Raw genomic sequence first — 25,218 nt, 5'->3', positions numbered from 1 at the left:
GAGGAGGAGGGGGGAGGAGGAGGAGGAGCAGTTTATGCGATTACTACTACCGTATCGAATCCACGAGCGAGTTTATCCGTACGATATGTGCAAGATCGACGTGACGAACGAGACGTAAGTTAATTACGATCCGATCGTTCGTAAATATGTTCCTACGTTTAACGGACGATAGGCTAACGTTATTACCATTGTACTTGCGTATACACGTATATTCATTGGGATAAAAATGCTCCATCGAAAGAGGAAATACGATATACACGTTGCGTGGATTCGAAATAGAATTTTATTGCATCCACTCGCGAGGAAAAGGAAATGGTGGTATTAGGGTGGGCGTAGTTATTACATTGTAGACTCGCTTAGACGATCGTATATCTATTTTTTATAGCGACGTTTCGATATATATTGTTCTTGTCTTTCGTCTCGTTGGCACTACACCCAAGTTTTTTCGATCGCGATATTAACTCGGCCGACAGGGAATAATGAACTTCTGTTCGACTATGTTGTATGTTTTTTCTTTTAAAAAATACAAACTCACATACGTCCTATCAATAATATACCTACGTTGCTCTATACGTTGATGTATTTTTAGAGAAAGCAACGGAGTCGCGATTCAAAAGACCAAATATGCGTGTAGTCACGATCAAGGAGACCGACGATGCATCTTCGCGCGTTGAACGATCTTAAGACGATCAAGGACAGGGTGGCCTACTTAAGAGAAACTCCTCCACAGCTAGGTGAACGGCATATCTAATCCAGGAATATCCACAAAGGAAATCCAGCGCGACGTGTCACTTTCATAGTCTGCTAAGCACCGCAATCTTACTTCCTCTTTCGGATATGCGTGTGTGCGTGTGTGTGTGTGTGCGTGCGTGCGCGTGTCTGCGTGCGCGCGCAAGCATACGCACGCATACGAAATATCTTTAGTCGGAGTAGCGTAGTTAACGTGCCTAAGACAGCTCGTAGCACACGCTTCGATAAGGTGCAGCGTGGTAAGAAGGAGGGAAGAGGAAGGTTGTGGTCGGTAAGACGCATTCGTGAAGGGGAAAGAGGGGATGGACGGTCTCTGATAAAGGGTCGTATACCCCGAGAGAGGCACACGCGTGTCCGTTACGATCCCCGTGTATTGGATTCGAGAGCCATGGACGTGCTTCTGTTAATGCGATACCAGTATTAACTCTTAATTACGTTCCGCGTAAATGCGTCGATCTCTCGCGAGCATGTCGCTTTTCAATAAAATCTCGATCCGATATAATACTACCCTTTTTATGTATATTTTTGGTAAGAAAAATCAAGAGAAATTAGCGTTACAATTCTTTCTATTACATTCGATAGATTTCGACTAATAAATTCCTATAAGCCTATAAAAGTGTTTCGTGTTTCCTACGAAAATGGAAAATGATCGAAGCTGTCGAGGAGGAGACGGGAAAAGGTTGTACGCGTTTTAAGAAGCAGCCCGAATTCAACTAGTAAGAGACAAATGAAAATGGCTAAAGTTACAAGTGGTAGTTGAACGACACGAACGAGAAAGATATGGACTAGAAATTGCAAGGGAAAATCCTTTAAAACTGATGCGAAATTGCTTCTTTCCTTGGGGAGGGCTCTCTTCCTCCCCCTCCCTCCATGCGGTGGGCACTTATCGTGATTTATTGCAATGCTTTTAAACGTTTTATCAAGGTCAACGAGAAGTTATTACGACGAAGTTGCAATCGAAGGAGGGTCGACGAGAGTTTTCTAGCGTTTTTCCATGAGTACAGACAGCTACTACTCACCATCTCTGGACATGCCGAGGCGTAGGCACTTTTGCAAACGGCAATACTGGCACCGGTTTCTGTTTACACGGTCGACCACGCAGTTTTTGTTCCGCGGACATTGGTAGTTGACGACGGACGATTGGGACCGCCTGAAGAAACCTTTGCAACCCTCGCAGGTGATTACACCGTAATGAACGCCGCTGCTCTTGTCGCCGCACACCTTGCACGGGATTATCTCGATCTGGGCTGAAATTAAAAAAAAAAAAAAAAAAAAAAAAAGAAAAAAAAAAAGAAAAAAAAGAAAAAGAAAAAGAGAGATCTTTTTAATTCACACGTACGATTACAGTAAGTAAAAAAGTATCGAAGGATAAAGATGAAATCGTGATATATATGTTTGTGCGATATCGACGTTATCGACGATCAAAAAGATCTCGATCTATCGATCGTCATCGCAATACCTCGTATCGAATTAACGTGCAGTTTACGATCGTCCGCGGTATTATTCGCAGGGCTCGTAGGTTGAGTCGGGCCAATTCTCTGTCTGGTATCTTCCCGTGGCTGCGGGCTTGTACTGTCCGCGCCCCAAGTCGATCCACCGAATACCGAAAGACTTCCCTCCATTGACAAAAATGATCGTCCTCTCCTCTATCATTTACGACTCGTCATCTGGCAATGAGCTCTGCCTCGTCATTGTTCTTCCTCGACAACGTCTTGCGTCCTCGCGCCTCCGTGATCATCGGAGGATTATGCGCGCGCGTGATCTCTTTTTTTCTTCTCGTCGATGTTTCTCTTTCCTCGACGTTTGCGTTAAGCGAGTTCGACTTTGAACTCGTTGCACGATACCACGGGAATATACGTCTAGACGTTGGCCCTTTCGAGGACCTCGGAATTTGAACTCGACGTTGACATTCAATCGATCCTACGTTTTACACCATCACGGACCACTCTTGCCACTATATCTAACGATAGATAGAACAAGAGAGAGACAGAGAGAGGGAGAGAGAGAGAGAGAGAGAGAGAGAGCGTCAATCAGCCAGCTGGAGAGACGAAAAGACGAAGAAGAATGAAAAGTCGATGGGAGGGAAAAAAATAATGCGTTGGCTGCAGAAATGTTCCTCGCCGATCTCTATTTTCGTTCGGAGCTTCGTCGTGATGCTGCTTGGCTCAATATCGTTATATGAGTGCATTAAGCCGATGCAAGAAGAGAGGGGGAGGGGGGAAGCGACGTCACGCACACGCACACGCACCGTACGGACGTGCGCACAAGCGTACATTCACGCGTTTAATACATTAGGTATATACGTGGAAAGAGATGCACGGAAGCGACGAAGAGATTCGGTGTGCCCTATGTCTCTCCTATATCGCGTTGCCTGCCCCTCTCTCTCTCTCTCTCTCTCTCTCTCTCTCTCTCTCTCTCTCTCCCTCTATCTGTTTTTCTCTCTCGTTCCTTCTCGCGCGAGTCCGACAACTCTAGCGCCACGAGTAGCGTCGAGGCGCTTGCACCATACGGTCGAACATTACATAACCGAGAACGATGAACCCAGAGTACAGTCACCCGGCACGCTCGCATCTTCGACGTGCGTCATGCCTTGCCCCGGCTAGAGAGTGCAACGCGCCGGCTACTATACACCCGGAACTCCCGAAATCAAAACGAGAGATTTATCTCTTAGCTTTTCCTTCTCGTTTCTTCTTCTCGTCTCTATCGTCAAAGTATGACTACGGTCGGCTACGAGCCATTGCCAACGTTGGAATCGTTCCTTACGTTTCACCGTGTACTCGCAGAGCAGATGGACCAGGAGATAGGAGAGACGATCGTTAAACGAGCGTGGACTATCGCGAGAGCACGTGCTTGGATAGTAGTAGTCACTTATATTTTTTAGAAAGACAGAGAGAGGTGGGGAGGGTGGGTGGGGGGGGGGGGAGAGAGCAAAAAGACTTTGAGAACAACGAGGACGCTATCTTCGTTCAAGCTCGAAAAAAGATAGAAACAGAGCGATACTTCGTAACGGCGTAGGACGATCTAAGAAGGTACTTTGGAGTAACGACGACACTGGACGACGACAACCAAGAGATATATCCGCTCGTAGGAGAAGCTGGAGATCTTGAAGAGATCGCGCACGGTGAAATACCGGTTTATATTGTCATAGTCGAGGACGATGGTAGGAGGTTATGTTCGTTCTTCGCCATGTTCTTCGAAGAAAATGTCCAATTTCATATATATATATATATATATGTGTGTGTATGTATACATATATATATAGAAATATAAGTGTATATATATAGAAATATGTGTGTATATAGATGTAACTATTCAGGCACTTATCAGTTTTATGAAAAAGAGAAGAGAAATAGATAAGATTTACGCAATTTTGGAAGAAGTAGAAACTTGAAAGAAAAAGTTTGGCCGGATTATAAACGCGATCTCGGGCGTTCGAGTCAACGAGAAAGACTCGAAACACACACAGTCGACTTGTTTCCGATAGCTCGACCGCCACGAGCGGTCGCGCGTGTCGCGCAAGCGCCGATACAGCGCGCGGTCAAGAAAATACACGCGCGCGCGCGCGACCACTAATATCACTAACGAATAGTAACGCACGAGTTTTTCAATCTGGAGCCTTTCCAAAGTCAAACTCATTCGTTTTCTTTCGTTTCGTTTGTCGGCACTCCTCGCACGTAAACACCAACATGCGCGCACTCGACGCTCTCTTCCGGCTAACTCGCGAGTTTGTCCCTTCGATGTCCTCTTTCGATTGATACGATGAGAAGAAGAAGGAAGAATAAGAAGAAAGAGACAAGGAGGTGTGTGCGACTTGATCGCGTATGGAGAAAGGGCAATGCGAGAGACGGAAGAAAGATAAATAGAAAGGCACGAACGTTGGCGACTACGACGACGACTACGACGACGACGACGACGACGACGACGATACACTCGCGACACGATTCCTTTCTCCGTGAAAAATTTCGAGAGGTTGGCGCATGCACTCGCGCGATGTACGATATATTATGTACGTAGTATGTATATTAGTATATTAGACACTATCAAGGAGACGTTCTTTCTTCGTGTATTCTACGGCCGGAAAAACTCGCGGAAAGTCCACGACTGCCGCGTGAATATATTTCGGGGTTCGACGAGCTTCGAGCGAGAGTATGCGTGTCTCTTGTACGTACGCGTGCAGAGAGGACAGAGAGCGAGAGAGAGAAAGAGCGAGAGAGAGAGAAACAGAGAGAGATGGAGGTGTTTTTCGGGGACCGGCGTAGAGCGGGCTGGCATCTCACAATATGTCAGAACTCCCCGCTGCCCCTCAGGCCGCTGCCCCACCGACGCCAAGGCAGGTCACTGAACTGTGCGCGCCTCCGCCGATGATGGCCGAGTGCTGCCTCACCCTTCGCTCCCCCCCTCCACCCTCCGTCCCTCATCCCTCCGACCCTCCCGCAACAGTCGTTCTCGACGCACCGTCACTCTTACACCCCCCCTTCCCTCCCTCACCAATCCCTCCTCCTACCCTCTGCCAGCACTCGCACAGCGCGCACTCGGTAATCGAGCACCCCACTTCTCTTCTTTGGTTACAAACCGAACTTCTCCCGAACACCGTCGAACTTTACCGAGAGCATACCGACTCTTAACGAAGAAGCACGAAGAATCGTGCCACCGAATACGAACTCGCGAGGCGCGCGCTTTCTGATCGTCTCGCGGCCTACTACCACTCGCTGCTTCTGCTCCTGCTTCTGCCGTTGCTCCTACGACACGCGTTAACTTTATTAACGCGGCTGGTTAAGGGCAACGCCAGGGGCCGAATGCACGAGAGCGTATCGTGTTTCCTTCGTGAACGAACGTACCATTTATAAGGGGACACTACGAGTTCACGGATGTGTCTCGGCTTTTAGCTGCATTTCCATTTCTTTTTTCCTCTTTTCTTTCTAAATCCACTTGGATACTCGCGCTCTAGAGAGATAGAGAAGAGAATGACGGGGAGAGAGAGAGAGAGAGAGAGAGATTATCCTCGCTAGAGTTTTTTTTCGCATCGAGGGAGAATCAAGGAATAGAATATTTGAATTTTGGAATCAAGATACATCGCTTGGGTCTACTCTTGGGATAGAAAGAATATGATTCGTAAAAAATTGCAGTGATCACGGAGCGTGTAAGATCAGACTGTATCTCGATACGTCGAAAACGATAGACGAGAGAAATCTTATAAACGTACGTAAAGGGTACTTTTAACGATTCGATGCTCGCGATTGTTTGTAAGCGCTCTAAAGAAAAGCATAGCTCTCTCTTTTCTTTTTATCTCGTGTCATCCTTCATCCGATAATATCGATTATCAGTGTAGTTATCTGTGCGACCTGATTCTCGAAGACACTATTAAACGACGATTAAGATTAAAAACGAAGACTTTCTTTTTCTTTCTCTTAGAAAAAGAAAAGTCGCATCTGAGAGAGAAAAGGAAATAAAAGAGAAGAGAACTTTTTTCCTCGAGAGTTTTATGTCTTTTTTTTCTTCATCTTCTCCGTTCTCTCGCCCACGAAAATACTCGTGGTATTACGCATGCGACGATAACACGCGCATAGGAGAGCGCAAAATGATCGTTTATATTTTACGAGTACAAATTCGAGCGCATCGTACGCTTTTCCCGCTGACGTCATTATCTCGTATCGTCTTGGTGCATCGAGATTTCCCCTCTCCCTTCCTTCACCCTTCCACTCTACTACTATTCTCTCAAGCTCTCGTCGATCGCACGCACGTTCTTCGGAATGGTAAACCCCACCCTTTCGGTGCAACTTTGTTGCTCTGTCCTTGCATAGATCGCCAAGTTTTCCTCCCTTCTCCATCTCTCTCTCTCTCTCTCTCTCTCTCCATCGTTGCCTCGCGCACATAGCTCTCTCTCTCTCTCTCTCTCTCTCTCTCTCGTATATATTTTCCTCTTATTTCAGCGGGCGGACCGTCCTCGGTAGCAGCCACGGAGACGTTTTCTTTCTCTCGAACACGCGTGTATACTCCCCACCCTTCGTTCCTCGAGAAGCATTCTTCTCCTCTCCTTCCCGATTCGCTCGACCCTCCCTCTCTCTTATCTCTCTCTTTCTCTGTCCCTATCTCTATATCTATCTCTATCTTTCTCTTTCGACGAATCTCTCCTCGTCATTGTTTCTTCATTCGTTTCCTCGCTCGCTCGCTCGCTCGCTCGTTCGTTCGTTCGTTCGTTCGTTTGTTCGTTCGTTCGTTCGTTCGTTCGTTCGCTCACTGTCGTTTCTCGAGTTCTCTCTCCCCTCCATTTCCCCCGGCTGCCCTCTTTCCCCTTCGGCCTTCCTCTATGGTACACGGTAACCGTCGTGTCCCTTTCGCTCCTTCTCTCATTTATTGCATAACCGTGCACGAGGTTGCCAACCTGCGCCGCGTAATACTCTATAAATACGTTTCGCAAATAAATAATCGCACGACGATATGTCCCCCTTGCGATTGCAGTTCATCGTCGACAACCCAAACGTATGTACGACGACGTTAAAGACCATCTCTCCTTCTTTCTCTTTTTTCTTTGGAATTCGTCGGAGAGATAGCGGACCGATGGATGGATAGATAGAGTAAATAAAAGAGAGAGAAAGAGAGAGAGAGAGAGAGAGAGAGAGAGAGAGAGAGAGAGAGAGAGATAGGGAGCGAAGGGAAAGAAAGCATCGACGCTAACGAGCTCGTTGCGTGGAAACGACCGTTGAAAGATAAGGTCGCTCCGAGATTGGAATGCGGTCTTACGTAGTAACGCGTAATTCGTTTAGGTAGTTGGAAAAAATTTCGATTTTTAAGTGTCCTTAGGCCGAGGCATAATATATAGGAAATAATATATAGGAAATGTGACAAACATGGATTTCTTTTGATTCCGATAGATTCCATTTCATATTTAACACGAATTAACTATACGATTCTGACACACTATATCTGGTTAGAGAATACATTAAAGTAGTTAAGGATCGATCGAGACGGACGAGAACCATCGCAGTATCATGTTAGAATGGATATTTTAAGAATAATTATGAAAGACACGTCGTTCTTTGCTCGTAGAATCAAAAAATAGGGCTCGGAGATTTTAATTGCTCTCAGATTAATTGCATCTTACATTATTTATGTAATTAACGGTACTCGTTCATAGCACGCTTTCTTTTTTCTCGTATATTTTCCTATTTTCAGGATCGATGCTTCCCGACCTCGCCTCGGTACTCTTGCCGCTTGTCTCAAAGTTTCTTCCTCTTTTCAAAGTTTCTTGTCCGACCGAAATGACGGCGTAATCGCTGAGGTCGTCGGTACGCCGCATCGACGCAGCTAACTTCCCGCAAGAACTTTAACTACCACGAATGCGCGTAATGCCAAAGAACGTCGTGCAAATTTAACTTTGCGGATTTAAATCCCGCGATAACGAAGACATTGGCCTTGGTTCTCGAGAATCAAAATGTATTTCGTCAATTGATTTTCTTTGCGTTACATATTGTTAATAGCGGTAACTGGTTCCTAGTTTTTTTACCCGGCAAGTAACGAGTTTAGAAGCTCGAAGGAGATGAAGAAAATCAAAGTGTTTGTTCCCTTGCGACTTCTCTTTCCGGTCTCTTTCTCTTTCCGGCTTCGTCCGACCGTTTACGTAATATCTCACTTTTTCTCTTCCTGCGGCGGCAACGAATGTAGGTCAGAGACCGGTAGAAATTGATCGGTGCGAAGATGGATCATTCTTTGATTTCTTCGATCTTTCGAACGATCAACGAGGGGAAATATCTCGTTCGTGTATTAAAAAGAAAAGAAAAAAGAAAAAGAAAAAAAAAAAAAAAGAAAAAGAAAAGAAAAGAAAAACAGAAGACTCGTCGTTCGTTGGTAGGTTAAAGAGAGTAGGTATAGTCAGCGAGCTTCGCGAGTATGCGGATTGAAATTACAGAAAGACGACGTCGACGCACCCCTAACGATCGAAGCGCGCCGCGTGTATTTATAGCCAGCAGTTGCGTAATGGGGAAGAAATATGGGGCGAGTGAATAATAGATTCCGACGGAACCCTTTTCGCGGAGAAGGCGAAAGGATCTCTTTTTCTTCTTGTTTTTTTTTTCCTTTTTCCTCTCTTTTTTCTTTTTCTTTTTTGTCGCAAGTAAAGATCTCGCATCCTAGTAAAGAGTAAATCGAAAAAGATCGACGAAAAGGACGGAGATAGGATCGTCGTCCTCCTTCCACGCTTTTGCGCGTCCGAGATGCGGACGAGAGAGTTGGGTCTGTCGGATGAAAGAGTGGATGAAAAAGAGGATGAAAGAGGATGAAAGAGGCGTCGCGGAGTTAGGGTTGCTAGGGTGGGGAAGCTTTTATCCCGGTGAACGAAGAGGTGATCGCGAGTGGAGCTTACGTAACACAGGGTCGTAGAGACGTCGCGGGCAAAGATGCAAAACGGCGTTAAAGGCACGTCATCGTAGAGTGCGCAACTGCGAAGGAGTTTTGCTCGAGCGTGGCAAACAAGAATGACCGTTACAGTTTCCTTAAGCGAAACCCTCACAATGTGCTAATACTTGCGACATCTGAGGGTAAGCCTGCCTACACTCCATTTCTTCCTCTCCCACCTTCTTCGTCCTCTTCGTTCTTCTCATCGATAGCTTCGGTCTTAGCCGATCGAACGATCGATGCCAAGATCGTTAGGCATTCGAAAGGATTTTTCAAATTGGGCCGCTTGCGACGCGAATAGCACGAAAAGGTCCCGCCAAGAGGAGGGAGCCACCTTTTTCGAGAAACGCGGGCGAGCGCGCGCGCGCGAGAGAGAGAGAGAGAGAGAGAGGTTGAGAGAGTGCTCCGAAGAGATTGAGAGGGTTGGTGGAGAAGCTTCGAGGAGAAGAGTCCCCGACGTGACAAAAAATAGGATTTTCTTTTCGTCAACAGGGCAAAGGAAAAGTCGCAAGAATGAAAAAGCACCCCCTTAGACAGTGGTCTCGCGTGCGAAAAGTCAACGTTTTTCCGGCGGTCAATACGAGGAGGGATCGTGCGAGAAAGAGAGAGAAGTTAGCGGCAAGCTGGTGCCGGAAGGTTAGTAACTTGGTCGGACGGTGAACGACCGAGGGAGTTTGGTGCGCCTGCGCCAGGACGCCGCTGACGCCGCTGACCCAGATGCGCGCAACGTGATTGCCGTTCGGCAGTCCTCGCCGATTCTCGTCGACCCTCGGGGACTCTCGTGGTCGCCTCGCGGTTGACCCACATCGCTCGCCACTCGCGCCACTCGCTTCGTGCGCGTCGCTTCGTACACGAGCGCGCGCGCGCGCGCAATCCTTCTCTCCTCTCCACGCCTTTATCTTTTTCTACTTTTTCTCCTCCTTCTCCTCCTCCCACTTCTTCTTCTTCTTCTTCTTCTTCCTCCTCCTCCTCTTCTTATACCCTGCTGCTGCTGCTGCTGTTGCTGCTGCTGCTGCTGCTGCTGCTGCCGCCGTTGCTGCTTCTTCCTTCTCCTCTTTTCTTTGATCTTTCAACGAGGTTTACAAAGACCTCGCGCGCGCGCGCGCGCGCGCTAACGCTGCAACGCTATCTTCTTAAAATCGTTTAACCCTTTATAATGCCATGTAACTTTGTATTTTGCAAGGCTTACTTCATTTTCTCGCTACGACGTTAATCATCGGTTAACATCCGAGTACGTCCATAAAGGTATAAATTATAGTTGGACGAGTCTTAAAGAATTAAGATGTATCATTTTGGAATGATTGAAATAGGGTACGTTCGACGGTTCTGGCGATCGGTCGAAAGAAAACCAGTTTGAAAGTTGCAATAGATAGATATATAAGTAGGTAGGTAGGTAGGTAGGTAGGTAGGTAGGTAGGTAGGTAGGTAGGTAGGTAGGTAGGTAGGTAGGTAGGTAGGTAGGTAGGTAGGTAGGTAGGCAGGTAGGTAGGTACCATTGGACGTTCCGAGACTCGCGTATACCGGCACAAGCAGCATGACGCACGAGCATTGTTTATGTTTAACCGAGCCATACGCGGAGGACGACAGGTGCACCTGCGAACACGTAATGGCAATTTCGTTCTCTTCTTACGTGCTTTTTTTTTTTATTGGAAAAGAACCTTCATTGAATTATCGGTCAACGCCGTCCGTATAATCGTCCACATCGACGTGTTAACGGCATAGTATAGATAGGTACCCCGGTCACGGATGACCGCGGTGTGTCGTAGTAAACGTTTAACGGTCGTGTTAAAATTACTCATTAAAATCGCAATAACGTCAAGCGTGTTATCGTCATCATCGATACTTGATCATAATCGGGATAACAAAGATAACTCTCAGTTTTGTCTTTCGTTTCGAAGAGATTGTTTCGTAGCAATTAAAATTTTCCTCTTACAGAGTCGCATAATAATCGTCGCATTTAGTCTACCAGTAAGGGAAATCGATTTGCACATTAGACCGTGTCGAACGCCGTGTTTATCTCGATCGATGTGATAAAAACGACATTTCTCGATGGAGTGTGAAATTTCCGCGAACGGAATCGAATCGTACATTGGAAAGCGTCACTCTATCGCCAGTTGTTTTAGCCAAGAATACAAGTTCGACGGAGGGGATTTTTTCCGGATTTCTTCGAAAAAGACAAGAAAGTATAACAAGAGATTTCCGAAAGGATACTCTTGAGCGTTCATCTTCTCGAGTGCGTTTCGTAACGTGCTTCGCAAGAATCGAACAGTATAATTTTCGCTCGTTAATAGTAGATGGTTTGTGTACTTTGGAGAGCTTTCGAATCATCGAAAAGCGTCATGTTATATTGCGTTGACGAAACTCTGTCTCCCTATCTCTCGACACGCGTACTTGATCGACGCGACTATCCTTGAGGAACAATGCACGCACGCACGCACGCACGCACGCACGCACGCACGCAAACCACGCGTGGTGAAATTTAGAAAGCACGCCCGCATCGATGCGACGACCACGTGCATTTTGTTCGTACGCTCCTCGCGCAGGCATACATTTAAATCGAATATTCGATAATACCTACATAAATGCATACGTACAGGTCATCGATGATTTTCTTTTTCTTTCTTCTTTTTTTTTCTCTTCCTTGAGCAACAGGCATATAAGTAAGGTATGTACGTTTGAAAATCGGTAGAGTTAATTATTCTTATGTTAATAATCCTGTTAGTGGCATTTAAATCGCCGGCCGTCTTCTTAATCCTTAATCTGATTCTCGTATCGCACGAAGCGAACTTTAATCCCGAAGAGAGATTCGATCAATGAAACGAATTCGAGTCGCGAGACCGAATGGAAGAGGCTTTAAATATAAAATTAGAGTAAAGCTAATGCGATTGAGCATATAAATATCGAGTGGCCGTAGCAATATAAACGTCGTTACATTCTCTCTCTCTCTCTCCCTCCCTCCCCTCTCCCACTCGAGACGGAATCGCGATGCCGCAAAACCAGTAGATATCTTTCTTTAACCTTTTTCTTTCTCTCTATCGTTTGACTTAGATCGTAAAGCTGAATAATAATCTCCGATTGAAGGTAGACGCCGTGGCGAATGTTTTATCAATAATTTATACGTCTCTCAGATCGCATCGTGGAAGGATCGATAAAATCGTAAGAGCAAGGAAAAGCCTCGATGAAAAATTCTACATCGATTATATCGAGGAGCGCCATCGATTTCCCTCTCCCGTGGATTAAAACGTTAGAAAATTCATATCAACGTCGCCGTTGGACGCGAATCGAACGATCGATTGTGACCGATTATTATTACCGGAAACCGATAAGTTTGCGAAAATACGACGTGTGCTCGTCCACCGTGATGTGTCCTATCCACTTCCTGGTATATATATATATATATATATATATATATATATATATACACACGTATATAGTCGAAAGGTCTCTAACGAAACGTCGCCTCGTTTCGTCGAAGAACGATCGATCGATCGAGAAGCACGTCTCTCGTCTGCGACATCCTATCGATGTCGAAATCCTGCTCGGTCATTCTTTAATGCGAAGATATAAATGCACATCTGTAGGGCTGCCACGGTGTGCTAGAGCTTACGAGTGCTTATTTAGAACGTTCGATGAACTATGCCTGGTGTATCGCGCTTATGTATCTATGTAGATGAGTGTGTCGTAGTTATTTCGAAAAATGTTTTAACGGAAAAAACTTGATTGAAAACACCTGCCGATCTTTTTCTTTTTTGAGAATTATCGTCGTCAACGGGTAACAATTCATATCCACCTATCGATCTAGATATTATCCTCGAAGGAAAAAACAAACGGAGGATCACGAAAAGGTGTCTAAAACTTGGCACTTGTTTCGCCACATGGATGATCACTCGTAAGTTCTTTATCGGTGTATCCTTTTCTTCTTTACCTTCGTCTACCGAACACACAAAGAATAATGGATCTTCCATTTTCGAGCAATGTTTTGCGCAATATCTAAGAAGCGCTTCCGACTGCTTCGTTCGCTATTATACGTTCTCTTATCTTTGCGGGACGGGGAAAATAGTGGTTATATTCGTCATCGACGGCTCAAATATTTCGCAAGAAATCGCTATCGTCGAATCATACGAAATTGACGAAGAATTTCGATCTCACGAAAGATCTTACGAATTATATATATATATATATATATATATATATATATATATATATATATATATACATATATATATGTACACACGCGCGCGCACATTTCTCTCTCTCTCTCTCTCTCTCTGTTCGTGTCGCAGTCCTTTGGCGAATTTCTTATTCCGTGCACGTTCTTGTACGCAATAACGTAAACTCCTGTGCCCCTTTGAAATCATCGTCCAAGCGGCACGCCGCATAGCATACGTTTATACTTACGATGGCTATGAAAAGCTGATCCCATAAACGGTTCTCGAAATCTCTCTTTGAATCATCGCGAAAAATATATTTTTCAAAATTTCTTCATTCTTTAGGGTTACGTCAACGAGATGCTAACATTTTTATATACCCATGATCGTAATTATTGCGTTACCCTTTATATATATATGATATATTTGGAATTTTCTTATGACGCCGCATGAAGCTTCACGAACATCGAGAAAAATGCTTCGGATTCCTTCTCGTTGGCTTCGACGCCGTCCTCCTCCTTCTTCTTCGTCTTCTCTTTCCCTTTCTACATATTTAATTACGTGGCTCTCGTTTTATACCCTCGCGTACTAGTTTTTCTTTGCCTATAGTACGAACGTCGTAGGTCGCATGATAAACTTTCAGATGGAAGCATAACGCGATCATCGATTATGATAGAACATAAAAAAAGGAAAAAAAGAAAAAAAAAGAAAAAAAAAAAAATAAAAAAAAAAAAATAAAAAAAAGAAAGAGAAGATTATAGAAACTCGTAGGATATCGTAATGATTCTAATCGTCTTTATAGCCGATATAGTTAATATCATGTTGGCTGAGTCTCGCAAAAGTCGTGCGATCGTGCGCGAGTAGGATCGCACGTGAAGTATAGCGTCGTTAGAGATTACGCGACGGGCGATATAACATCGAGCTCGTCGCTCGCTCCTTCGCTCACTCGCCTACGACTTTTCTCACGTATCTGACGCTCACATACCTAGTCCACCTACGCTTCGCACGCGACTGCTATCCCTCTCTTTCTCTTTCTTTTATATTTTATTGCATCGGGAAAAAAGTGTATGCGAAAGAGAAAAGGAGGTCCCCCTTCGACGAGTAGAGCCGTTCGAACAAACTTTTCTTATTATCTTACCGACGACGGTGGCCGTGTGTGTCGTAACGTTTCACGTAACGACACATCGGCAATTTAGCATCGTGCCTGTAATTTGTTACGGTCAAGAACCGCACGCTAATCCGTACGCGCATACACTTTGCGAGTGCTGCCGCTTCGCCAATCCGTGTAACGAGTCTCGCTTGCTTCTTCTCTCTCTCTCTCTCTCTGCCTTTTTCTCCTTCTTTTTTTATTATCTCCCTCTTTTTTTCCTTTTCGTTCACGGTCGATTCCATCGACGGAGTCGCGAACATAACTAACGAAGCGTATGACACGCCACATCCATGAGAAGTTTGCTGGCTGGTTGGTTTGTTAGCTATGCGATACGTTCAAACTTTCAGATAAATATCCTTTTTTGCCCGTTTCAAAGTCTTGATTCTTTTCGGAGAGAAAAACTTAACTTCCGGTAAGGAACGTGAAAGTAGAGTAGTTTTTCGTAAGATTTATTTTCATGAGAAAATATATCATTTTGTTTTGAACAATGAAATCTCTTTTAATCTTAATTCTAATTCATTTTTCGTTTCTCGAAAGATTCAGGAAGCTCCTTGTTACAACGAGGAAACGGCAAAGCCCCTTTTTCGATCGATAAATCATCCCGGCTTCTTCAAATCGGAATTACGTCACTACGACTGCTCCACATTCTCATCTCTCTCTCTCTCTCTCTCTTTCTCTTTCTTTCTCTCTTGTATTAATAATAATATTGAGTAACGCGTAACGCGCCGTGCTCGGTGAGATAACGCTCGGCAGGCATTGACTCTCCTCTCGGAGAACCGATAGAAGGAAGTCGTCTCGGTGCGACGTTCTAGTAAAAGTTTGACTCGCGGGTGAAAGCAAAGCCGTGCGCGCCGTGCCGCGCGGCTTTTATTGATTCTCTCGAAATAGACCGATTCCAGCTCGCATCGTAGAATTAGCGAGGACGAGTCGGACGAACGCGTTTCGCATCTACTTCTTGCTTAAAAGAACCTCTCTACGAATGATTCTATGCCGTTTTATATATTTCGTCTTTTATTTCTTTCTTTTCTTTTTTCTCTCTTTTTTCTCTTTCTTCGAACAATTCTTAACGCAATTTTACATGACATTAATATTATTCTTGTTATCATCGTTTATAAATTTTAAGCTGTAATGGTACAAGAAATACCGCTTCTCGTTAGGTCGGTTGTTTACTTGGACATCGTTGCCTCTTATGCACTCCATTCCCCATCCGCTTATTTATCCGTTAATCGAGTACACGCGCTTCTTTCTCCCTTTCCCATCTCTTCCACTCGTTCCGCGATTCGCTCATTGGAGTGTAAACACGACGAAGAGGAGGACGGTTTCTACATTGCACCTCGTCCCGTTATTTCGAACACTCTCCGTACTCTAGGATCGTATCGCGTGCACCACTTAACTCGTTACCACATACTCTCTTTCTCTCTCTCTCTCTCTCTCTCTCTCTCTCTCTCTCTCTCTCTCTTTATCTCTATCTTTATCTCTCTAAATATAGTACAGAGGGAAACTGTAAATTTCGTGAATATCAATGGAAGCGTACGATTCATCGCCTTGTTGGAATGACGCCGGATCGTGCATTCGTCGACGCGTTATAAATAACCAATAAGATGGAAAGAGTCAGAGAGAGAGAGACAGAGAGAGAGAGAGAGAGAGAGAAATCTTCTGAGATCCACGCGATAGAACGAAGCTTTTACGCGAACGAGATCTTTATCTTCGGACAACCCTTAGCCTCCTTTCTCTCTTTCTCTCTCTCTCTCTCTCTCTGCATCTGAAGGAAGGTCTGGTGACCGTCGAAAGCATAAAAATCATTGGAAAGTCTGCGGATCGTAATCGTTCGTAATCTACGACACGCTTAGCAACGAAAGCCGGTGAAGAAGATGAGGACGAAAGTCGGTGGAAAGTCGTGGAAGGAGAGAAAGGGAGAAGAAGAAGAGAAGAGAGGAGTGGAGTGGAGTGGAGTGGAGAGGAGAGGTGAGGAGAGGAGACGAAGACGGCGATAGTGCGTATGTCGGCGAGGAGGACGAGAGGAGGAGGATCGAGAGGGAAGAGTGACGGTGGGAGCGCGTGGACGGAAGGGAAGGGAGTGAGAGAGAATAAGAGGGAGGGATAAAGAAGAGGAGGAAGGGAGGAGGGAAGAAGGGGAGTGCGCGCATCGGCGCGCACTGCACAGTGCATGCACCTCCGAGAGGTGTGGGTGAGAGGCTTCGCTTGTGTTGAGCCGCGCGTGTAACTGGGTCGCGGGTTCGACAACTTCAGCCAAGGCTGCCAGCGCAGTGGTTCCCAATCGAAACGTTTCTCTATCTTTCTCTCTCTCTCTCTCTCTCTCTCTCTCTCTCTCTCTCTCCCTCTCTCTCTCCCTCTCTCTCTCTCTCTCTCTCTCTCTCTATCCATCTATCTTTCAATTTCTTTTCAACAAGAATATCCTCGATCTTTTCTATTTTCTTTCAACCCTCTCTCGAACAATCCTCTTTCTCGATATGGATTTGAGAAGGACGTGCTTTCGTTATCGTCTATCTCGAATTTTTGGATCTCGATTTCGCTTCGAATTCGATCGTTCTGTCGTCGTCCGGGCAGTTGATCGACGCCACGGCTCGACGCGCTGCTTTAATAAGTTGTTACCGGTACATACGTCACTTTGCATAAATATCTATTGGTGAGGACGAACGCAAGACTCGTGAGAGTTCCGCGTTTGAAAATGGTTGAGAGAACTTTCGCGTTCTATATTTCTGTGCTTCTGCTATTCGAGACGAGGTATGACTTTTAAATGCAAAAGTACGACGCCAGGCTTCATCCCCAAAATGTAAAGTTTGAAGGTAAAGGCATACTCGAGACGTTTGGAACGAAGTCGCTCGAGTGGATGGATGGATGAATGGTTGGTTGGTTGGTTGGTTGGTTGCTTGGTTGGATGGACGGATGGATGGATGGATGGATTCTTGTCAGGGTCCATTACGGTGAAAATTTGACGATGAAAATGTCGAGTTGATTAATCATGAAGTAGATAGTAGGTAGGTTGGTACTAGTACGCTTGGCACGATCATTACGTACGAGCATACTATTTGCGATCTTTGTATGGGAAGGGTAATCAAGGATCGTTTCTTTGGATGATTTTCATTCACCTCGTGGCGGTCCTCGTGACGGATTACGATACGACAGAAGCGTACGGGCGTGTTGCTCAAGAGAAACAATCCGTCGTGCGGAGAGGAAAAACTTTTAACAAGTCACGAGAAAGCTTCGGACAAGGTTCTGCTCCTAGACTTTTTATCGTTTCGCCATCATCGTCGCCGCCGTCGCCGCTGCCGCCACCGTAACTCGTATCGAACTTACTCACCGAGCATCATCTTACGTAGTAGTTGGATAAAAATGTTTCTTTGTTCCTTGATCGTGATCCGAAAAGAACAGAATGAAAAGCGATAATATCGAGTCGCGGTTGGTCATCGTAAAGACGTAAATAAACGTCGTTGGTATCCGTCCGTCGCACTCGCTCGAGTGACTATTGCATAAACGGACTCTCCTTCTCTTTCTTCTTTTTTTCCTTCCATTCCATCGTCGTCATCTCTCTTTCGCGAAGCTCGTAAAGAGGCACGCTACGTAAAAGGCGAGAGACGCGAAGTTCGCGTACTCGAGCGCGAAATCGCAACGACGCGGCGAGTCAGACATGGTGCGGTGCGCGGTGCGGTGCGGTGCGGTGCGCCAAGCGAGTAAACACATCGTCCCGATCGATTTCTCTCTCTCTCTCTCTCTCTCTCTCTCTCTCCCCCCTACCTTCCCCTCCCCTCCTGCCACTCCGACGAGTTGCTGCCCTCCTTCTTCTTCTCCGACTGTCCGCGTTGCCGTACGACTAGTAATGTTTCCACCCTCTTCGATCCCTCGCACGGAACTTCCAACTTTATAGAAGTTATAGCCGAGCGCTTTGTTCCGATTCGGTTCATTGCTTTTGCCACGATAATACCCACTTGGAAGAATGGGAACGTAGGAATTAAGTAAATACGTCTCTTTAAGAAGGCGATTTACGACTTTGCCGATTTTCTCCAAGGAAAATTGGCGGCTTTTCTATCCTTTTAAACAGCCACTTGTAACCAGTCTACCGTTTTACCTACCTCCAAATGTATATATACCTACTATGTATAGATATGATCTCTCTTAGAGAGAAAGAGAGGAAAGACACGTCGTGCCGAAGTTTATTTGACCAGTCAACGCGCTAATGGCACGTTCGCATCGTAGTAGAAGTCGCGTATTGCGAGATAAGAGTACGGCGAAGATGCGAAATGATCGATCGATCGTTTAGTGGGGCAGTACGGCTCTCAATCCGCGATATAGTATTCGCGATACTAATGATCGTTGGTTGAATAGCGCTCGCGTTCTAAAGCGAAGAGAGGGACTTGCCAGCCAGCCAGCCAGCCAGCCAGCCAGCCAGCCAGCCAGCCAGCCAGCCAGCCAGCCAACTCGTCGACGGTCTTACGCAATGTTCCAAGCTCGTCTATGCTCGTCTTCCACTGGCGCCTGCATCCTTCTCTCCTCCCCTGTTCTTTCCCCCTCCCCCACTCCTCCACCTCTCTCTCTCTCTCTCTCTCTCTCTCCTTCCTTCAAACTTTCGTCCAAATAAATGAACTACAGTGATCGCTAGAGAAAAAGGATTGTACCATCCTCTCGTGAAAGAAACACGTTGTTTATCTTTTTTATTTATTTTTTTTATTCATTTCCCAAGTGAAATATTTTAATGTCAGACGACGCATCGAGAGTTGGACGTCGCGAATACGGCGCAACGAAGCTGACTATGCATTCGTAATGTCCGACGATCACGTAGAATAATGCGATGCACGATCGTAGAAATAACGTTGTAGTCGATGACTACAATGGCTCTCCTGCCTAGCTCTCTTCGATAGCGACTAAAAGAAAAGTTTTTAGAACTTTTAAATGCGAAAGGATTGTTCGTCGAGAAAAAAATCTTACTTTTTGTAAGATAACAGAGAATCTTGCGAACGATTATTGATATAATTATACGACGAAAGGATATTTAGACGAAGACACGTGTTAGTAATCGTTCGAAAGAAATAACCCTACGTTCATTCACATTGATCTCCGGCGCGTTTAAATATTGCAAAGCGTGCGCTGCAAAGGTCGGGCCAATTTCGTAGTTTTATTGGTGGAAAACGAAGTAGAATAAATAAAAGAGAAAAGAGAGGAATCAATCGCAAAGTCGAAGATCGATCGTCTGGAAATCCGTCGATCGACGCGAATCGACCGTCCATGCCTTTCCCCCGATTTGACCCAATCCAAGAAGAGCGTATCCCGTTTCCGCGAACGAAATGCTCGACGATATCTGCGCCACTCGTAATTGCGTTCGTTCCATTATTCTCTCAAATACGTTTGCCGTTTCCTTTTTAAGCTTCGCGTAGGTACGATTCCGAATGCGTCGAATAGTTTGATATATGGCACAGATTTAAAATACTTTCCTCGTTGTACATTTTAATCGTAAGAGTCGAAAAAGATCCGAACGATAAATCGAATTTATCCTTTGTTTTCCGTTTCATAATGCTATTAAAAACAAACGTACGTTTTATTTAATAGAAAGACATTTCTACGTGTAACTTAGGTACAAATGGAGAGAGATCAGACTATCACTGATCGATTGGAAATATGTAAAGATCATTGTTAGCGCGTTAAATAACTTTCTCGGGAGTTTTATCGTTGACGTTTTATAGGAGCTACCGTAGATCACGGATTGCGCGAACAAAACTCCTGGAAATAGACGGAGGAAAGCGAAGGAAGGAGAGAGGGAGAGAGAGAGAGAGAGAGAGAGAGAGAAACAGCGGGTGCTCAAAAATGCCATACACGCACCTTGTCTCCGGTTGCATAACACAGTGCGGTCGAGTCCCTCCCCCCTCTCTTTCTCTCGTCGAGGCAATCGACGCGGCTCTCTTCGAGTTCTGTCATGAAATTTTTTCGTACGTTCGCACGAGCACGACCTTACCTCGAGGTTCTTGGTCTTTCTTTCGTAATACAGAAAACATAGAAAGAAAGAAAGAATAGATAGGGTCGCGATCAAAACGATCGGACGATTCTTAATACGTCGCAGAACAAAGCCATGGAGTGTTGCAATTTTTCTCAGGCTACGTCGACGACGACTACGACGATGACGACTCTTTTTTGTTAGCAAATTAAAGTATTTTTCTTGGCCGTGGATTCGCCTATAATTATAAACAGGCAAAGAGCCACCACGTTGAACACGACGACGACGACGACGACGACGACGACGACGACGACGACGACGACGACGACGACGACGACGACGACGAGTTTCACTTTCACGAGCTGCATCGAGTTACGTGTCGTGATTTTAAACGGTGAGTCAATAAAGTGACGAACTTTCATTCGCTCCATCGTTCCTCGGCATCGATCGTTTTGGTTCTCTTCGTGCCTTCCATCAACTTCTCTTTTTACACCTTTTCGAGTTCAAATTTTATCTACACAATTTATGTACATAACGTACACGAACGTAAAGTCGAAACGCGTCTCATACGATACACAACTCGTTCTCTCCTACCTTGTTTTCGATCATTTACGAGTTCCTCGCTAATCAGCCTAATGACAGTGCGTTCGAGCTCGCGACGAGTGGAGTTAGTGGTATATCCAAATGGATACAGCTAAATTGATAACGACGATGACGAGCCAAGCGAGTTACGATTCTTGTCCTACATCCGATCGAAACGCGACCGTTCCCCTATCGGAATATCGGTTCCACGATATACCCACAAAAAATTTACCAATTAATAATTTTCCAAAGGGAATGGACAAAAATTTCCATAGCACTCAAAAATCGACTAGGCCTCGGTTTCGATTCCCAATCGAATTTGCGCTAGCTAACAATTGCCTTGCTTTCTTTTTATCGACGATTCTCCCTCGAAATATACGGACGAATAATGGAAAGAACAAGTGAACAAATTGGATCGATGATAAATCGTTTATAATTGTTCGGGAAGGTGAAATCATTGCAGGTGGAATTGTATCGCGCGCGCGCGCATTCCGACAAAAGCTTTCGCGATATCGAGATATCTCGCTTTAAGGAGGTTCACGCTCACCCCGACAGCCAGGCAGGCGCGTGTACGTATCCTCGTAATTTCTCAACGAAGGATCTCAGAATCTCTCGGCCGATGTTACACACGCACGGGCGCGCGAGCACACGTACACAAAGCGAGCGTGTACAAGCGAGCGAAAGGAGAGAAAGAGAGAGAGAGAGAGAGAGAGAGAGAGAGAGACCACACCCGCGAAACGTGTGCTCGCTTAGGCCTCGCTACTTTTCGTTGCCTTTTAATCGCTATTTTTAGCGACAAACTTGACGCTTATATCTTACGTAGATAGGAAGAAGACTTTTATTTTTTCATATTTCTCTTTTCGTGTTTCCATTTCGGTGAAACGGCACTAAAAATAATACGTTCATCGTCGGGAGGAAGCTTTTACCATTAGTGTAATTAAATTCGAGTCGAGTATATTAAGTGCATGTGTAACGTTTAACGTGCCACCGCCGGCAACCAACGAACGAAAAGCCCAACTCGGCCGGATACTTTTCGAAAATTTATCTCGAACGTGGTACAAAAAAATCATTGCCCTACTTTCCCAATTTTTCCACGAGAATACCTAAAAGTATATCGAACGAGGACAGAGCGCGAAACGTAGAGGATTTTTTCCTTTTTTTTTTCTTTCTTTTTTTTTTCCTTTTTTTCTTTCTTTCTTCTTCTTTTTTTTCTTTTTTTTTTTTTTTTTTTGTTTTTATAGAGGCAGAAATTCATTAAGAATTGGAAGAAAAACTTCATCTATAGGATCGATGGTTCTCTAAGGCAAATGATCGACCACGTTCAAACTCGGTGCCGAGAGATAGCCGAGGAAAACAGAGGAGCGTTTAATTTCCCCGTCACGAATCACGAGGACGGGGGGGGAGGAAGGGAGGAAAGTTTCGCTTTTACGTGGGTGACGCAAGATCGTGGAAGAGAGAAGAAAATAAAAGAACGAAAGAAAGTTGAATTGATTTATGATTACTCGTAACAAAATTGAACAAACATATTACATAATGTAAAAAAGAAAAAAGAAAAAAGAAAGAAAGAAAAAGAGAGAAAAAAGAAAGGTATGTAGTAATCGAAGTAAAAATTAAATAAAAACTAAAAGCTAAGAGAGAAGAGGAGTAATATATAAAAAAATGGAAAAAATAAAAAGGGGAAAAGAAAAGGACATCGGATATTTGTCGGAGAGGCCGGAGAACGATCGTCATTGTTCGTAAAAGCTCCGCCCACGGTCGCTCGCTCGGCAAGCCGCTCTTCGCACTTTGGGACGATGCGGAAATGATGCACGTGCGAATATATCGACGTTTCTCGACGTCTCGAGCTCGTTTTGCACGGCCTCGTAGTCGTCGTATAGTCGTCATCATCGTCGAGGACGGCGACGGCGACGGCGACACGAAATGGGCTTCGGTTGCACGGGCGCGCGCGGCTATCGATCTGCGAACCCACGCTTCCGTTCCGTCCTCTCTCTCTCTCTCTCTCTCTCTCTCTCCTCATCTCCCTCCTCCTCCTCCTCCTCCTCCACCTCTGCAACCTCCTGCAACTGCAGCTGCAGCAGCAGCAGCAGCAGCAGTAGCAGCAGCAGCAGCAGCAGAGGTATTAGTAGTAGTAGTAGTAATGCTAGTAATAGTAGTAGTAGTAGTAGTAGTAATAGTAGTCGGCGGTCGAGCCAGTGGCAGCAACGACCCACCCTCCAGAGCCCTCTTTTCTCCTCTTCAGTCCTCACCCCTCTCACTTCTCTTTCCTCTTTGCTGCCACCAACGTTCGTTCGTTCGTTCTTTCCTCCGCCTTTACAACTCGCTTTTTTCTTCCACTTTCCGTGCCTAGTCTCCCTTCTCCCTCTTAATCTCTCTCTCTCTCTCTCTCTCTCTCTCTCTGTCTTTTTCCCGTCGGTTACTTCTTCCACCCTGCTACGGATTTCCACCCTATCAGGGGTGAACGAGGATAAGAATGCCCACGATTACGGGAAAATCGTCCCGCGCTCTCTTTCTCCCTTTCTCATTCTCTTTTATTATTTCTTTATCGCTTTCTTTGAAAAAAAAAAAAAAAAAAAAAAAAAAGAACATATATATATATATATATCTACACGTTGTTATTTATAGACGGTGCGTCCAGCGCGTTAGATAATTTGATCGATTTTTAAAACTTTTTCAAAGTTGGTAATCCGAGATAGTTTTGAAATAAATCACAGACGGGCTCGGTAGGTTTTTTGCAGAAGAGAAAGAGGCTTTCAGTGAGACGAGCGTGGCTCGCAGCAGCGAATCGATAGAGGCACACGAAGCGTCGGCCGGACGCCATTCTTTTTAAAAGCGCGCGCTGCGGGAGATACTTTTCGTGAAATTTTGATACGCTTTGTCGTCGACAAAAGTACGAAGTATGTCTCTCTCTGTGTGTGTGTGTGTGTATGTGTATGTATATATATATGTATATACATATATTTTTTTCATAAGTGAAAGCTGGACCACCTGACGAAAAAAAAAAGAAAGAAGTAGCGATCCGTCCAAGATCGTGGAACCGGTTGGAAGGTTTCCCTTACGAAATCGATACGTGTTAGCCGTTTCGTACGTCTCTCGGTTTCTACCATAACCGATAGACGATCGATACTCCCGTTATCGTCTTATGATCGTTCGATTATCTTGGACGTAATGAGTTATGATCGACGTTCGTGCCATGCATACGTCAAAAGCCAAACTGGACTTGAAATCTACGAAACTGACGTAACTATCGAGATTTTGTGTCGAGAGAAATAAATCGATCGAGCTATCGAAAAAGGTATTGTTTTTCGACAGACCGTATGTGCGAGTTATAAAGTATTTAAAATATATATATATATATATATATATATATATATATATATATATATATCGTTGGTAACATTATCGATGTACCGAAATGCCTTCAAAAACGACACACACATGTAGGAGAGACAGATAACATGCATGGTTTGAATAACTTTTACATTGTATACCTACTAAAATAATATACTTAAAACAAATAGAAGCTTTTTCTATCAAATTGTTAAATAAAATCTATTAACCTTTATTGTTTCTGCTATGTTGCATTTTGAGAGCGTATATTACGAATGTAACTTTGATATAAAACGACTTTTCGTACAACGCATAATTTACAAGTTAAAGTGAAACGTGTAGCATATGTATGGAAAACGTAAAATTAAACAAAATTCCCACCCTCGTGCTGTCGATACGTCGTGTTACCAACGCTTTACACGCTCTGCCTCTCGGAAGCAGATGCGTTTTATTCCGTTTGCCGATATAAATTACCTTTTATTCGGTCGATCGATGTAATACGTTTCGCATACACCTACACTTATTATCGAGAATAAATTTTCTACCATCGAACGAGATCGTACATTGGATTGATAATTAGACGTTCATCCGAACATTGACTCGTACTACTTGCACATCACAACGTTATTCTTTCGATCGATCTACGCGAGGCGAACAAAGTATACTCATTTTAATGCAAGTAAGTAATACCAATAACGATTAGCGATAATAGACGTTATATATAGTATATACAAGACGGTAACACGGCTTATGTAACAGGATCATTTTTCGAACACTATAATTTACAGTTAGGTAAGTCCCAACGATCGGAAGAATATTAAATCTGAAAATTGCTTTCTCTATTGGATCGTTCAATTAATTATTTCACAGGCTCGTGTCATATCCATAGTCTTTTTTATTTTGATCTTACCAACGATCATTCACCG

General features: G+C 44.6%; 1 protein-coding gene across 4 annotated transcripts in view; it reads right to left on the bottom strand.

The window, feature by feature from the left end:
* Hr3 (nuclear hormone receptor 3 ROR-beta) overlaps positions 1 to 25,218 on the bottom strand; it is a 106,145-nt gene that overhangs the window by 9,217 nt on the left and 71,710 nt on the right. For 2 of the 4 annotated variants that reach the window (XM_085662045.1, XM_035870770.2), the window contains exon 2: positions 1,770 to 1,997. In XM_085662045.1, coding sequence (XP_085518171.1) covers positions 1,770 to 1,997 — 228 coding nt within the window. Of the gene's footprint in view, positions 1 to 1,769; positions 1,998 to 2,209; positions 5,139 to 25,218 lie in introns of those variants that run through there. The other 2 variants (XM_035870760.2, XM_035870769.2) reach the window with 2 other exon arrangements.

The sequence above is a fragment of the Vespa mandarinia genome, chromosome 17 (genome assembly GCF_050613455.1).
Source record: "Vespa mandarinia isolate Hongniang chromosome 17, ASM5061345v1, whole genome shotgun sequence".
Classification (NCBI taxonomy): domain Eukaryota; kingdom Metazoa; phylum Arthropoda; class Insecta; order Hymenoptera; family Vespidae; genus Vespa; species Vespa mandarinia.
Note: the sequence above shows the minus strand (reverse complement) of the source record. Positions and strands in the feature narration are given on the sequence as shown.